This window comes from Patiria miniata, unplaced genomic scaffold (assembly GCF_015706575.1).
Source record: "Patiria miniata isolate m_02_andy unplaced genomic scaffold, ASM1570657v1 HiC_scaffold_20, whole genome shotgun sequence".
Taxonomy (NCBI): Eukaryota; Metazoa; Echinodermata; class Asteroidea; order Valvatida; family Asterinidae; genus Patiria; species Patiria miniata.
Genome location: NW_024037059.1, coordinates 34,925,347 through 34,939,703, shown reverse-complemented (window position 1 = coordinate 34,939,703; position 14,357 = coordinate 34,925,347). Strand labels below are relative to the sequence as shown.

Sequence of the window (14,357 nt, the reverse complement as noted above, 5' to 3'; positions counted from 1 at the left end):
TGGGGTGAGCGTTTCCAAATTGTTGCTTGCTCACAAACTCATATACATGTATGTTTTTAGATGCATTCGTTGCTATCGGTAAATCAGCTTGATTTTGACTGTATTTACTCACCGAAGTGCACAGATCTATTTGTTTGGTGCACTCGACTGTCTTGCGGGAGCGTATTGGAACTTCTTGTCCCGCCAGTTGGTGTTGTTGTGGCGCTTGTAGTTTAAAGCGCCCTGGCGAAAATTCCCGCGGGACATCGACGACTGATACGGTCGTGTGTCCCGCCGGCGTTGGAATTGTCCATAGCCAGGTTTGCCCGTTGAGCCTCGGTAACGTTGACCGACTTTGTGCCCCAATTTATTAGTTTCCTGTATGTCCTTACATTTTTGAGTAAGGTTGTTCCCAAATAACAGTCCAGTTATGGGTACTTGGGCAGAGCAAAGACCCCCGAATTGTTGATTTAAATCGGGTTTAATGAGATCTCGTCTGCGGAGATTCAGTTCACGATTGGCATGCCCAATCATGGAGACTGCGTCAAGTAGTCGGTTAATCTCGACTCTGGCATTGTCCAGTTTATCGGACGCAGAGGGGGCGTTAGCCGTGGCCATTAGTGATTCAATTGCCCGCACAATAGGCACCACACCTGCTAGAAGGGATTGTTGGGCCTTTTGCATTTTAATGTCTAGCGAACGGGTCTTTGGTTTAAGGGTATTCCATACCTCAGGGTTTACCCTGGTGACTCCCAACGCCTCAATATTTGAAGGGCGTTCTAGACTTTTCAATTTCTCAGTGACTTTGTCATCGGCCAGCTTCTGACGCATCATTTTGGTCATGAGCCCAGCCAACTTTTCGTTGATTGGGGCCCCAGTTGCACTCCCATCATCATACAACTGTTCATAGTCTTGTAGCACAGCCATGTCGGAATCCCCTTGCTCAGTTTGCTTTTTGTTTTGCAAGAGATCGTCGACAGCCTTACTAACATTCAGGGTGCTGTCCGACTCGTCATCGGATGTCGGGTCAGTTTTGGCCCGTTTAGGGAGTGGCTCAGATAGAATGAAATTCTGTATCTGTTCCATTGCATTAGCCATGGAAGTGAGCTGGTTTTGAAGGGTTTCAAACTCGTTACGAGTAACCAAATCGTTTGATTTACGTTTACCCTTGGTCGAGGTTTTGCCTTTAGGCTTACCCGATGGTTTATCCAGCGGATTGCCGCTGTAGGAGTTGGAGGGGCCGGACTCGTTTTGAGTCGCTTGGGTTGTCTCCTCGTCTGTAGCCCCGGCCAACAGCTCTAGGATATCGACCTGTTCGATCATGTTTGTAGAGCAAAAAACTAACACGATACACTCCGGTCACGAAAAATGCACTGAGGAACCTGTGCCTCGTGCGTGGTTATATAGGGGTCTCCTATTGTTTTATTACAATAGATGCTCTAAAGCGTGACGATACATTCCGGTGGAAGGTGCAATCTCACGTAAGGCCGAGGTGCTATGTGATAGTGAGGTAGAATCACATTTGATTACTCAACCTATCATAGTCACTCAATCTCTTATGTCCGACCACTCTACATTTCAATCGGACATAACCGGCAAAGACTCAGTCATGCTTAAAATCCATATTAAGCCATACAAGTCAGCAGAGAAGAAGTGTCACTGAATGGGATAGTGCCATCCCTATTCCAAACCAAACGTTTTTGTAATGTCATGACATGTCCTCCCTAAGTCTTTTTTCAAAACATGTGGTAATACTGTTTTGATTTTATCGCTTAAACATACGTGGTAAACGTCAAATTTGAGACATTTAAATCACGTTTTTAAAACGTTTTTGTTATGTCATGATAATTCCTCCAAAAATCTTTTTTCAAAACATGCGGTAATAACGTTTTGATTATATCGCTTAAACATACCTGATAAAATGTCAAAATTGAGGCATTTAAATCAAGTTTTTAAAATGTTTTTGTATATTATCATGATAATTCCTCCATAAATCTTCATAAACATATTTGGTAACGACATTTTTATAAAATCGCTTTAACATACCTGATAAAACGTCAAACATATGCATTTAAATCACGTTATTAAAATGTTTGTGTATAATATCATGATTTCTTAGAGCAATCTTTTTAAAACATTTGGTAAAAACGTTTTGATAATATCGCTTGAACATACCTGATAAAACGTCAAATTTGAGGCATTTAAATCACGTTTTCCAAACGTTTTTGTTATGTCATGAAAATTCCTCCATAAATCTTTTTTTCAAAACATTCGGTAATAACGTTTTGATAATATTGCTTTAACATACCTGATGAAAAGGTCAAAATTGAGGCATTTAAATCACGTTTTTAAAATGTTTTTGTATATATCATGATAATTCCTCCATAAATCTTTATAAAAACATTTGGTAACAACGTTTTTACAATATCGCTTTAACATACCTGATAAAACGTCAAACATGAGGCATCTAAATCACGTTATTAAAATGTTTTTGTAAAATATCATGATATTTCATCGATCACTCTTTTTAAAACTTTTGGTAAAAACGTTTATACAATATCGCTTTAACATACCTGATAAAACGTCAAACATGAGGCATTTAAATCACGTTATTAAAATGTTTGTGTATATGTCATGATGTTTCTATATAGTCATTACAATGTTATTTTCAAATGTGATAGATATAACATCTGTACGACTTTACAAAAATGTTATCAGAGCATTATGTGTTTGCTGGGATATTCTGCCCCTTAGGTACGACCTCAGCCATGTCACCGAAGCGTCAGACAAGCCAAATTCCGATGACAAACGACGGAGCAGTATTGAGTGGTCAATCGAGTCGAACGCCGCCGATAAATCAAGTAACACCATCATGATCGCTTGCTTTTGATCAAGGGCCTGCAAGATGTCACTCTTTACTTTCAGCAAAGCAGTCTCGGTGCTATGGCCACTCCGATATGCAGACTGGTGCTCGGAATAGAGATCATTAACTGCCAAGTGCTTAGATATTTGCTGCAACGCAATCTTCTCGATGATCTTGGATAGGAAGGGTACATTCGACACTGGCCTGTAACTCTTCAAGATAGTCTGGTCAAGGTCGGGTTTCTTGATAATTGGTGTCACTATGGCTTCCTTCAAGGCAGATGGAAAAACACCCTATGGCAGCATAATGTTGATATTTTCTTTTAAGAGCCACGTTGGTAATGGATCAAGTGAACATGATTTGTTTGGAGCAGCAGAGATTAATTTACGGACGAATTCTGCAGGTTCAGGGTCGAAGTTGAAAAATGCATAATTCAACGATGGGAGAGGTTCAGGCGTAGGGTCCGCAAGGCCAGTTGTGTCCAGGCTCTTTCTGATGCTCTCCACTTTTCCCTTGAAGAAGCTGGCAAATCTTTCACTCAACACCTTCATAAAAGAGGAAACAGGCAGAACTGTTGGCCTGTTCAGCAGTGTGTTCAGGACTCGGAGGGCAGTCTTGGTGTTGGCATCACTTAGTTGATTACTTAGTTGATTACACTTTTCAATGTGAATGAGCTTGCAGACCAGATGCACTTGATGGAGATACTGATGGAGATCTGCAGCGGTCGCAGATTTCCTCCACCGGTTCTCAGATCTCCTTCGACTGCGTCTCGCACAGTGGATCTCATCAGTATACCATGGCGGATTGCAGCGATGGTGACGAGTCCGAGTTGATGCTGGACAATGCGCATCAAGGACAGACCGCGAAGCCTTGTTGTAGTAGGCGACCTGATCATCAACGGGGCTGTCAAAATGGAAATGCAGCATGGGTATCTGCAAGAGCACTTCAAAAGGACTCTCTATCCAGGGTGTGATAACTTCGAGAGCATGTTGTGATAAACTGTGGACCAGGGTTGGCTATGTTAACAGCACAGCTCAGCATGTGGTGATCAGAATACAGCTTATTATGAACTCGGCAGTTGGTAAACAAGGCACTCTCAGGCTTGGAGATGATGAGGTCCAGTATGTGACCATGCCGATGTGTTTGTCTCTGAATATGCTGACAAAGTCCAGCCTCATCTAATAACGACAGGAAACGTGCCACTTCGGTTTTGTGAGGCACATTGATATTAAAATCCCCAAGCAGAATCAGCCCGGATGTGCTAGCTCCTCCAGCGATTCAGCAAATTCGACAAGAAAGTCAGAGGTTCTGAAGGCATTTCGTGTTGAAGGGGGCGGTCGATAGATGACAGTGAAGCAGACTCGTTTTGCAGGATCTATGAAACATGCAAGTTCAAAAGTGTTGTGTTGAGTGCGGGTCTCCATCGTGGACAACTTCAAGTTCTTCTTAGAAATGACGGCAATATCCACCATGTGCATCGTTGCCCCCGTGTGCAATGTTCAGGAAAGTGTAGCCACCTGGTGTACATTCATTAACAACAACTGGATCATTGCATCTTAACCAGGTCCCAGTTATGAACATTATGTCAACATTGTTATCCAAAATGTAGTCACTGAGGAGAACAGATTTGTTTCTCACTGAGTTGGCATTCCATAGATGAACATTCAGCTTATCTTTCTTGTCTCTGTGGATAGCTGTAATGTTTCTGGGATTGCGGTGAATGGTGGTAGGGGTATGACATAGTCGTGGTTGATCTCTGTTACAAGTTGTAATAACTGGAATGTTATTAGGCGGTGGTCCAACCACTGCAAACTTGGGTTCAGAGATATAAGAAAGTCTATTCTGAATATGACGACCTGCACGACGACTCCTTAAACGAAATATTTGAAGTTCTTTTAAACGAGAAAATGTCTCACTGGGAAGATATTTCTTAGCCCCGTGGCAGGATACAACAGCATTTCATTAGTGTATTGTACATACGTTCTATTGCCATTGTGTTCACCAGCACCCGGCATTGAGTGAGGTCGTTCATCCGAAGATCTTCCATACAGAGTACATGCAGTTATAGCTGGTGTCCCATTCATTGTTGGCAAGCTTTGTGTCCCAGTTGGATGGATCACTGAACAGCAGCACAGGAACAGTACCAATGAAAAACTGGCCAAAGTAAGACCAGGAATCATGCTGAAATATCTTGCAGGATGATGAATATATGACATCCAAACTTATTCAGTAGGTGAACTGCCACCTGATAAACCACTGATGAAAAGATGACAGCAGTAAGATGGGAATGTCCAAAATAATGTGGAATTTATCACCAACTTTTCAGAGCAAAACAAATAGTGTGGCTGCAGCACAACAGCGCCCTCAACATTTTGAATTTCATTTTTGAGCCCCCCAAAAAATATGTAAATTCAATTTTAATAGCATTTTGCCAAAAAATGCATTTTTTAACGACTCAGAAATGACATTAGCATTGAAGCTTCTATCAAATTATATATCCTGATTATGCCCGATGATAAGGCCAATTAAAAAAACACCAGTTTCTCGTCCCCGAACGCCTCCTCTTTCCTGGACGCTTCCCGTTTTCATAACAAAAATCAGACAATTGCAATGTATTTTTTGCCTTTTTATTTGTTACCCTCAAAATGTAGATATGTAGGTGAATCTGGTAGAAAGGTCGATGGCTCCCTTGGTTACAAAAGTATCAGCAAACGAGACAAGAAAACTGGAGAATCCGTCCACCATCTTCAGGCTTTTTATCACGACAGTAATGCATCAAGCAATAGTGTACTTGAGCAATCCTGAAAATGTACCCTTTTTGTTCTTTTTATAAACTGTGAGATCGCCCTCAACTTCCGTTGCGACGTTTCCTTGCCATAGATCATCGCCCGAAGGGTTCTCCAGGTGATGCCACTGGCTGCCGTTCGCGAATACAGCCACGTCGCCTGCGTCTGGAACACGGAGCTTGAATCTCAACTCGGTATTTGCAGGTAGTCTGCCTTGCATCGGTTCCAGAAGCTCACATCCATCACCGAAAAGATCATATACATGTGGGAAGGTTCTGGGAGTGGACGGGGTACTCTTAGACTCAACCAGAAAATCACCCATGTACTGGCGGCTGCCTTCGCTTCCGGCCGGCTTGGCGAAGAGTGTGCAATTGAACAAGCCTTCCGAAGGCACGACCACTAGGTACGTGAAACCGTCGTTCGTGTTGGTTCTCAGGACACTGTTACCAGATCCTACCCCATCCGCTTTGGACAAAACACAGTTGGTCTCAACGGGCCTGTTCTTGTCAATTTTAAACTCCACTTTGGCGAGACCGGTGTCGTCGGGTGCCACTGACGGGTTCGTCCCCTTGAATGCGAGACCAAGAGCCGTAGCTTTGGCATTAAGACCCCACTGGGACCCGGTAGGGTAGGGGTTCTTGGGACACGACACGGAGGTACATCTTAGCAAGAAGTCACCTATCCATTCCTTCTCTTTGTCACCGGCTGTTCTTTCCTTGGCAAAAAGAGTTAGCTTATAGTCGCCGACAGAGGGCGGGTTCACCACAAGAGTGACAGCTTTAAAATCATCCTGATGAACGTACAAATACGAGTACTGACTGAACGTCTGTCCGGAGGCTTTGTCTGTTAGGTCGTGAGTAACCGAGATTTGCCGGTCGGATGAGAAGCCGAATTTAACGGAGTCATCGAACTCAATGAGAGATCTGCAGTGACTCAAGCTCGAGGGACTTATACCGAGGTCGAAAAACCTTCCTTTCAGAAAAGGTGCCTCTTCATATTGCTTCAGAGTCCATGGTGTATCAAGCAGTTGCCACTTGTCCATGTTCTGGCTTTTGTTGTAAGGAAAGTGTGTGTAAATAAACTCCTCAGGATCGGTCAGAAAGTAGTGTTCCTTGAACTTGAACTGGAACAGAAAGAAGAATCACAAATTAGTATTACCTCGAGGGAGTCAAGCCGTGCACTTAAGTCTAATTGATACAACACAGTTTGATTTTAACTTTTCTGGAAGAAATCAATCTTGTTTTCAAAATTTGCGGATGAATATTATTCAATTAATGTAATTAATTGATCTCGAAATGTTCATCACTTTCAATTGATATTGATTGAGTGATCAGCCGTAAATAGACTCATATTGATGACATTATTCATTAATTGATTAATCCATTGATCTATTGATAAATCGATCAACTGATTAGCGAAGCAATCGAGGGCGATACATTTGTTGATAGTAAGTCAGTCGGTCGTTTGCAACTAACTAACTTGTTTGGTCCATTTAGTTAGTTGATTAGTCCATCGGTTTGTCGAGTATTTTGTCAGCTGATAGGTCGATGATTGAGTGTGCAATACATTGACCAATCGGTGTATGCATTGATCGATTATATCTAACATCTCAGGACGCAAATGCTACTTTGGAAGCCGATACAAGTCAATGTGTCCATTCAACTAAATAAATCATAAATAATTTAAATCAATCATAGTCGATCAGTCAATTAGTCTGCTAGATGGATAGTCAAACTCTCAATCTAGCAGGCTAACTGACTCATGATAAACCTGTTTTAGTCCTTGTCCGCTCGCGCCGTCTTTTGGGGGGCCTCCTTCCCCCCGTTTTTCTAATCACACATTTAAACATATATTTTGACGTCTTTTTATTTCCAAAAAGAAAAAAGAAGAAGCTGTTCCTATGCAAGTTCAAAATCAGGTAGAAAAGGTGATTGCTCATTTGGATACACAGATATTAGCAAAAGAGTCGAAAAAAGGAAAATCCACATGGGGAGGGGGGGGGGGGGCTGGACGGCCTTCTTCCCTTTGTTTGTTTGTGAATTGACCTTACCTGGAAAGGCTGAGCGGGATTTACGAAGCCAGTAGCCCACGTACAGTCGAGTAGACGCCAGGCGTTATCTACATACACGGCGTTCCATGCATGATCTGTATCCTTGCCCTCGAACAAGTCTCCAGCCGAATACCTGGCCCCCTTGGCGTACCCACTGATCTTCTCACATGTGATGCCCGCCCGCCTGAAAAGTGGTACGAATAGGTGAATGCAGGCCTACCTAACTACCTTGTAATAGGAAATCATTCAACAACATCAGGAAATTTTTGCAAACTGGTGTTAAACCGAAAGTTGTTTGTTAAGCCGCAATCTTCAGGTGGACCATAAGATCCGTCTCGGCGTACGGCTCGGCAAATATCGCGAAATCGTACGAGGTGCTTCGCTCGTACCCCCGCCCTGCCAACAGGACGCTGGGATACTCTGATGAGCTTCACAGAATCTTGTGAAGGAAATGGCCTATGACCCATGTATAAAGCATCTGGCTGCAGCTGTTCAAGACCGCATTAAGACAATGTGCTCAAATGCTATCCGAAACTTTTCATAGAAATACGCGCATTCCATACCGGATGTGATTTCTGTTTCATTGCGGACCATGTGGACAAAATTTTGAGCGTCGCATAAAGCAATCCGACCGTTCGTGACTTGAAACGGAGCCTGAGCGAGTGACGGGAATTGTAAGTTTACTACACAGATAAGTTTTACAAAATTTCCCACATTGTTACGCTTTTTCAACGAGAAATGAATCAGTCTTAACGGCCGTTTCAAATCATGTAGAGTCATGACCTTGATGACGCGCAGGTCACTGGTCACGCAAAATCAAACCAATCGGAGCGTGAATTCATCAGAGTATCCCAGCGTCCTGTTTGCGGGCGGGGGGTACGAGCGAAACGAGGTGCGAGCTCTACTATTTGCACTCTTGAGGGCGTTGAATACAACGAGTGCCTCCAGGGCGCCCTCAAGAAAGAATGCAAATGTAATATGCTTTTATTTCTAACGATTGAGAGCACTAATACGCGGCTATTCAAACACCTTTACGTTATTCTTAAAAATAACGACTGTTAAAAATATAGTTTGTACTAAAACGAAACAAAAAAATGTAAAGTTAGTCAATAATCTTGGAATCAGGTCTTCTTGTATCCCAAAATGGCGTCTTTGAGGAGCTCTCTCATTGGCTCAAAACGTCGATGTGACTCACCTGCACATGTCCTGGAATAGCTCCGCGTACCCTTCACACATCCCACAGCCTCTCTGCAACACCGCATCCGGCGTACAATTCCCTCCTTGGATGTTACCAGAGCGGAGGCTCTGGACGTCATACCTTGAAAAAAAGTAAAATTTTGAAATTGAGACCGACTTAATTAATAAAGCTTTACGGTACGTGGATTGGTAATTACAGAAAATATTTGATTAAGAAAAACAATTTAACTGCATTCCGAGTTGTCATGGAATACTGATTGTGACTATTGACCTTTTTTTACAGCGGCCATCTTAGAGGTGTGATTTACCATGTCAATTAAATATGTGATTGCACTAGAGGACTACACGTGCGTATTTTGCTGAACAAAAGCACACACCTAAAGAATACGCTGCAGTGCAAAATAATATATACTCCCACTCTGAGGACATGGTGTCCTTCTTTTGTTCCCATTGTTTGGACACACTTTTTCCCGACAAGTCCTACAAGGTTTGTACAGAGAAACCTTGCGGGGACTTGGGTTCAGGTCCTCGGGCTTAATGTATCGTCGCAGCTAGGTTACCCATTGTTCGAAGTGTTCTGAGGTAAAGGCAAATTAACCAGATACACATTCTCCAACAATTCCAGTTACTGACGTGTAGGGAGCCATCACCAACTGAGTTTCAAAACAAATTATCCGGCTTCTCGTGACATTCGAATTTGAATTTTGCAACTGAAATTTTAAGTTTCGTATGGATAAGGTCATTGCGTACTCACTCGATATTGTTGGTAATCCACCTGAAGAGGACACGGATTCTCTCCAGATTGGTTGAGCAAACCTTGGTCAAATAGTTCACGAGGTTTTCTACCGAGCTGGCTGCAGACTTTGGCGCCTTGCGAATAAAATCAATACAAGAAAATAAATTAGTGACTGAATCAAGGATATTAATGAACGGTCTATTGATTTGGTGAATCAAATCGTCCATCCGACTGTACTACAAACCTACTACCTGACCAATCTAGAACCTAATCCAACCAACCAGCCCACAAACCAATAACTCAGTGTCCGCTCGTCCGACAACCGACCAGCCGATAGAACTGTAAACTGACCAACCAACCAACCTACAGAGCTCTGAACTGACGGACTGACGGATTACCGACACAAGGCAAGACTAGCGTAATGCTTTAATATCCCTGACTAAAGTGATAATAATATTGAATCGATTCTGAATGTTTTCTTTTTACTGGAACTCTTTTAAAACCCTCCGACGCAGACGGCCCATTGACTAACACACTTACAGTAAGGGGTCCCTCCGGGGACCCAGACATTTAACGCCTTTGTTTGAGGCTACACAACACTGTATCTATATGTATACAATCTCGACATGTCTGTAGACTATAAATAAGGAGGTCATTGACAGGAAACAGATGTTGTATACATAGTCTGTGGTCAAGTCGTGCACTTGGCTACCCGCAAGTGACTTTGTTTTGTGCACGTGTATATGGGCAGCCCAGGTTGTCAGGCTCAGATATGCCTCACCCGGGGTCACACACTAAAGGTGACTGCATATATCCGTAGTGGGTGCCTCTGGCTAGGATTAGATGGAAGATCACCAGAATTGGTTTGAATTTTTTTTTTTTATAAGGTAATTAACCAAATTGGGTCCCCAAAAGGGCTAGTTTCTGCGTCGGAGGGTTAAAGCATCTGGTCAACACAATTGGTCAGATGTAACCCTTTCATTTGGCGTAACAGAGTGATCCTATACTATAGCACTGCCCAGGGGCGGGGTGAATTACGGGGCCATGCCCTCCCCCCCCCCCCCCAAAAAAAATAAAAAATAAAAAAAAATAAATAAATAAATAAAAAAAAACAAAATATTATCATTTTAATTGACGTCGCAATGGCATCTTTTCCTGAAAAAAAAATGGATTAAGTGGTCAGAAATTGCCTCAGATCGCACCACAGAGCATCTACAATCCAAAAAAATATCGGGGCCTTTAGTTGGGCCCGAACCCCACGCCGTAATTTTTAGACCCACTTTTTGTGGGCCAAAACTGTTTTGTCCCCCAAATTGTTTTCTGGATCCGCCCTTGGCATTGCCCTGTAGTCAGTGAGTCGGTGAGATAGGTACTAATTGCCCTTAATTGGGACTAGCAACACACAGGAAGCTGAACCCGCCTGTGCCTACACCAGGATTCGCCTATACATGTACCTGTAATGCGTGGTCGTCAATATCCGCGAACACATTCGAGTCCGGAATGTATTCTTTTTTCTTTGTAGCAGGCGGAGTCGGCTTGGGTAGGTACTTCAGCTCGCTGTGTTTTGCAGGCCCGCTGTCTTGAAGATGTTGATGTGGTGGTGATGGCTGCTTCTGCTGTAGCTGCTGCGGATGCTGCTGTTGCTCTTCTTGTTCACGCCGTTGAGTTTGTTCTTGGCGCCGATCTTTTGTTTGCTGAGCGTCTTTAGGACTAGTACTAGTCGATTCATGAGCTGTGGTTTTCGACGCTCCACATCCCATGATGGAACAATTATTTCTGCAAGTATATTCATGTGAGAGTACAGACAGAGGCGATATGGTTATGTACCTCGCGTATTCAATGTTACCCAAAATTGAAATAAAGAGCAGCCTCGAAGGTACCTGCAATGCATCAAGCTACCTGTTACCCATTTAACCCATTTACCCCAAATAATCGGTAATAAAATTTAATAGCATATTGTGTAACAGATGGGCAGACAGATTAATAATCAGAGGGGTTGAAGTACATTGGATTAAGGGATTCAGTGTGTGCGACTGTGGGGAGGAATTGACAATAGAACACCTGCTGAGTGTCCCACCTAGGTGTGGGCACCTGCCAGAACCCGGCACTCCTGAAGATTTGGAATGGTTCAATCCCCTAGCTAAATTCTGCGTCCTCAGTTAATTTTGCTGGTTTTGATTTGTATATTTTGATGTGATCAAGCTAAATCAGTCGTTTGTCGACCCAGGTCATTTCTTTTTACAGATATGAAAAGAGCACAATCTCAGCATTACTGCTGTGAAAACCGCATGCTGGTACCATATTTAGTACAAACAATTATGGAAGTCGGAGCACCAAGGGAGGTGATGAAGTGATGTGATGAAGTGGCCGTATTTTGGCCTGAATTTCAAAATGAAAATTCCCGACAAACGACTCATTTCGCTTGATCGCATCAAATTTTTGTTTGGTGTTGAGAGTTTGTTTTTTATTCATATACATGCATGGTAGTTTATTAATTTTGTACCATATTTCTTAATTTGCAATGGGACTTTCAAAGTGACTCATGGGAGGGAAGAACAAAAGTGATAACCATGTAATTTGCCATGTTTTTTTATTTTATTTTGTAGTGTCATGCAGAACGGCGTTATTTAAGAGAATTTCTGTTTTAATTGATACAATGACTTTTCAAAATACAAATGTATAAGCCTACCCATGATAAAAGAAAATAACTCAATAAAGTTACCTTTCAATTCGTTGCTAAAAGTTCTTCAAAACTTCACTGTGAATCTGTCAGCAACACGTTACGATCCACTGCGTCAAGTCTACCTGAACTTCCTGAAGTATCACCCTTCCTTTTACGTGCAAAGTCCACAAGGCAGCGCTTTACCAGGCTTCCATTGCAAATTGCCTTTTGAATTGCCACCTGTGGGACTGATATTTGGAACTCCCCGAACATTCATTCACGATGGCCAATTGGACTATGAGTCGCACCTATTTCACATGGCATTCATGGGTTTATGTCCTGCTATTACATGTACAGTGCATTGCAATTTTGTGATTGTGTGGCAGAGCCAGGTTTTAGTTAGTAATTTGTATGTGTTTATAGTGTATTAAATAGGAGTAGCTCCCCTTTGTAAAAAGAAAATCATTTTAGTTTTAGTTTGGATGACTCCCCCCACCTTTTGTTGGTAGTGTGACCCCCTCTTTGTTTAGCCCACGAGTCCCCCTATATAAGATCCCCCACATGGTCAAGCCACTTTAGTTCAGCCAGCAGACCAACAGAGACAACTTCATAGTATACAGGTCATTTTATGTTTCTCCTAACTGGAGTGGTGTGTCCTGTTTAAGCTCAGTCTGCTAGAGTCATTTGGTGAGTTTTTTTTGTATAATATTTTCCTATTTTCATTTATTTTGTATAATTGTTTTCAGTAAATAAATCCAGTCTGATTAGTTCAAAGAGTAAAAGTTGAGTCTGGTCCGTTTAGATCTTGAGAACTTCCAGTTTTGAAGATTAGATATCCTTTTTGCTTAAGACAAATTTAGTGCTTTACTTCTTTTGATGATGGTTCGCTTATCTTGATAAAAATTTAGTTTTTTTTTCAACAAGTTGCTTCTTGAGGTTTTTTTTGAGAAACTAAAACTAAAATGATTTTTTTTTTACTAAGGGGATCTACTCCTATTTAATACACTATAAACACATACAAATTACTAACTAAAACTTGGCCCCGCCACATTTGCACGGGTAGATATGTTCCAGCGTACGTTGCCAAGTGACTCCAGGAGTCACTTGGCAACGTACGCTGGAACATATCTACCCGTGCAATCATAGAATTGCAATGCACTGTACATGTAGTAGCAGGCGTAAACCCATTAATGCCATGTGAATAGGTGAGACTCAAAGTCCAATTGGCATATCGTTAATGAATGTTCGGGGAGTTCCAAATATCACTCCCACAGGTGGCAATTCAAAAGGCAATTTGCAAGGAAGCCTGTTAATAAAAGCGCTGCCTTGTGGACTTTATCCTTATGCAACTGTGACGAAAATGCCCCCAAATCTCACATTTCTCAAGTTTTTATTACTGTAAATCTTACCCTTATCCTTCTAGAGACCAGGCATTTTCGTCTAGTAAATTCCTGTTGTCTTTTAAGGCATTATTTCCAAGCAGTTTTGAGTATTTTCCTGCCGAAATTGTGTGTGTGCACTCACGTGTTTGTTTATTCATGTCAGCTGTGCTATAAATAGCGTGATGGTAAAATCCAACATGGCTGCCATTTGAGCGGTGGTTAAAACGGTTGTGATTGACTGAAAGTTGTAAAATTATGTCTGGCAGACTGAGACTTCTAAAAAGTTATTCATGTTTGTAGAAAGTTGAGATAAATATTTATCTAGCTTCTTTAGATATAGAGTTGTCTAATTTGAAGCAACTGTGGAAATTAGGAAAGTTTTGATGACTTTTCTGTAAGCTATCGTCTGGTAAGTCAGTGACTGGCTAATGAATATTCATATATGTGACATCATTGCATTTTCTTCAATGAACTTAGGGTTTGTTTATATTCATTCATACCCTGTGAAAGTGAGCATTTTGGGATTCTGTATAATTTATTCACAGTTTTAGAGCAGATTTACTGTTAGGAATGTCTTGAAGATTGATTTCAGCCATTTTGTGTGATATTTTGCTGTATAATTTTGGAGAAATTTAGGAGAAATTATCGCTATGTGAATTACGCTACTGTGACCTTTTACAAATGTGGGCGTGGCCTATTTAC

General features: G+C 41.9%; 1 protein-coding gene across 1 annotated transcript; it reads right to left on the bottom strand.

Moving 5' to 3' along the window:
• Positions 1 to 5,244: 5,244 nt before the first annotated feature.
• LOC119728082 (kyphoscoliosis peptidase-like) lies at positions 5,245 to 12,458 on the bottom strand. The gene is made up of 6 exons (XM_038200156.1): positions 12,334 to 12,458; positions 11,066 to 11,387; positions 9,630 to 9,745; positions 8,874 to 8,996; positions 7,679 to 7,862; positions 5,245 to 6,751 (listed from the first exon to the last, which is right to left on the bottom strand). Exons 2-6 carry the CDS (start codon positions 11,369 to 11,371, stop codon positions 5,618 to 5,620), a joined length of 1,863 nt encoding a protein of 620 aa, XP_038056084.1. The 5' UTR covers positions 11,372 to 11,387; positions 12,334 to 12,458; the 3' UTR covers positions 5,245 to 5,617.
• Between the last annotated feature and the right edge of the window lie 1,899 nt (positions 12,459 to 14,357).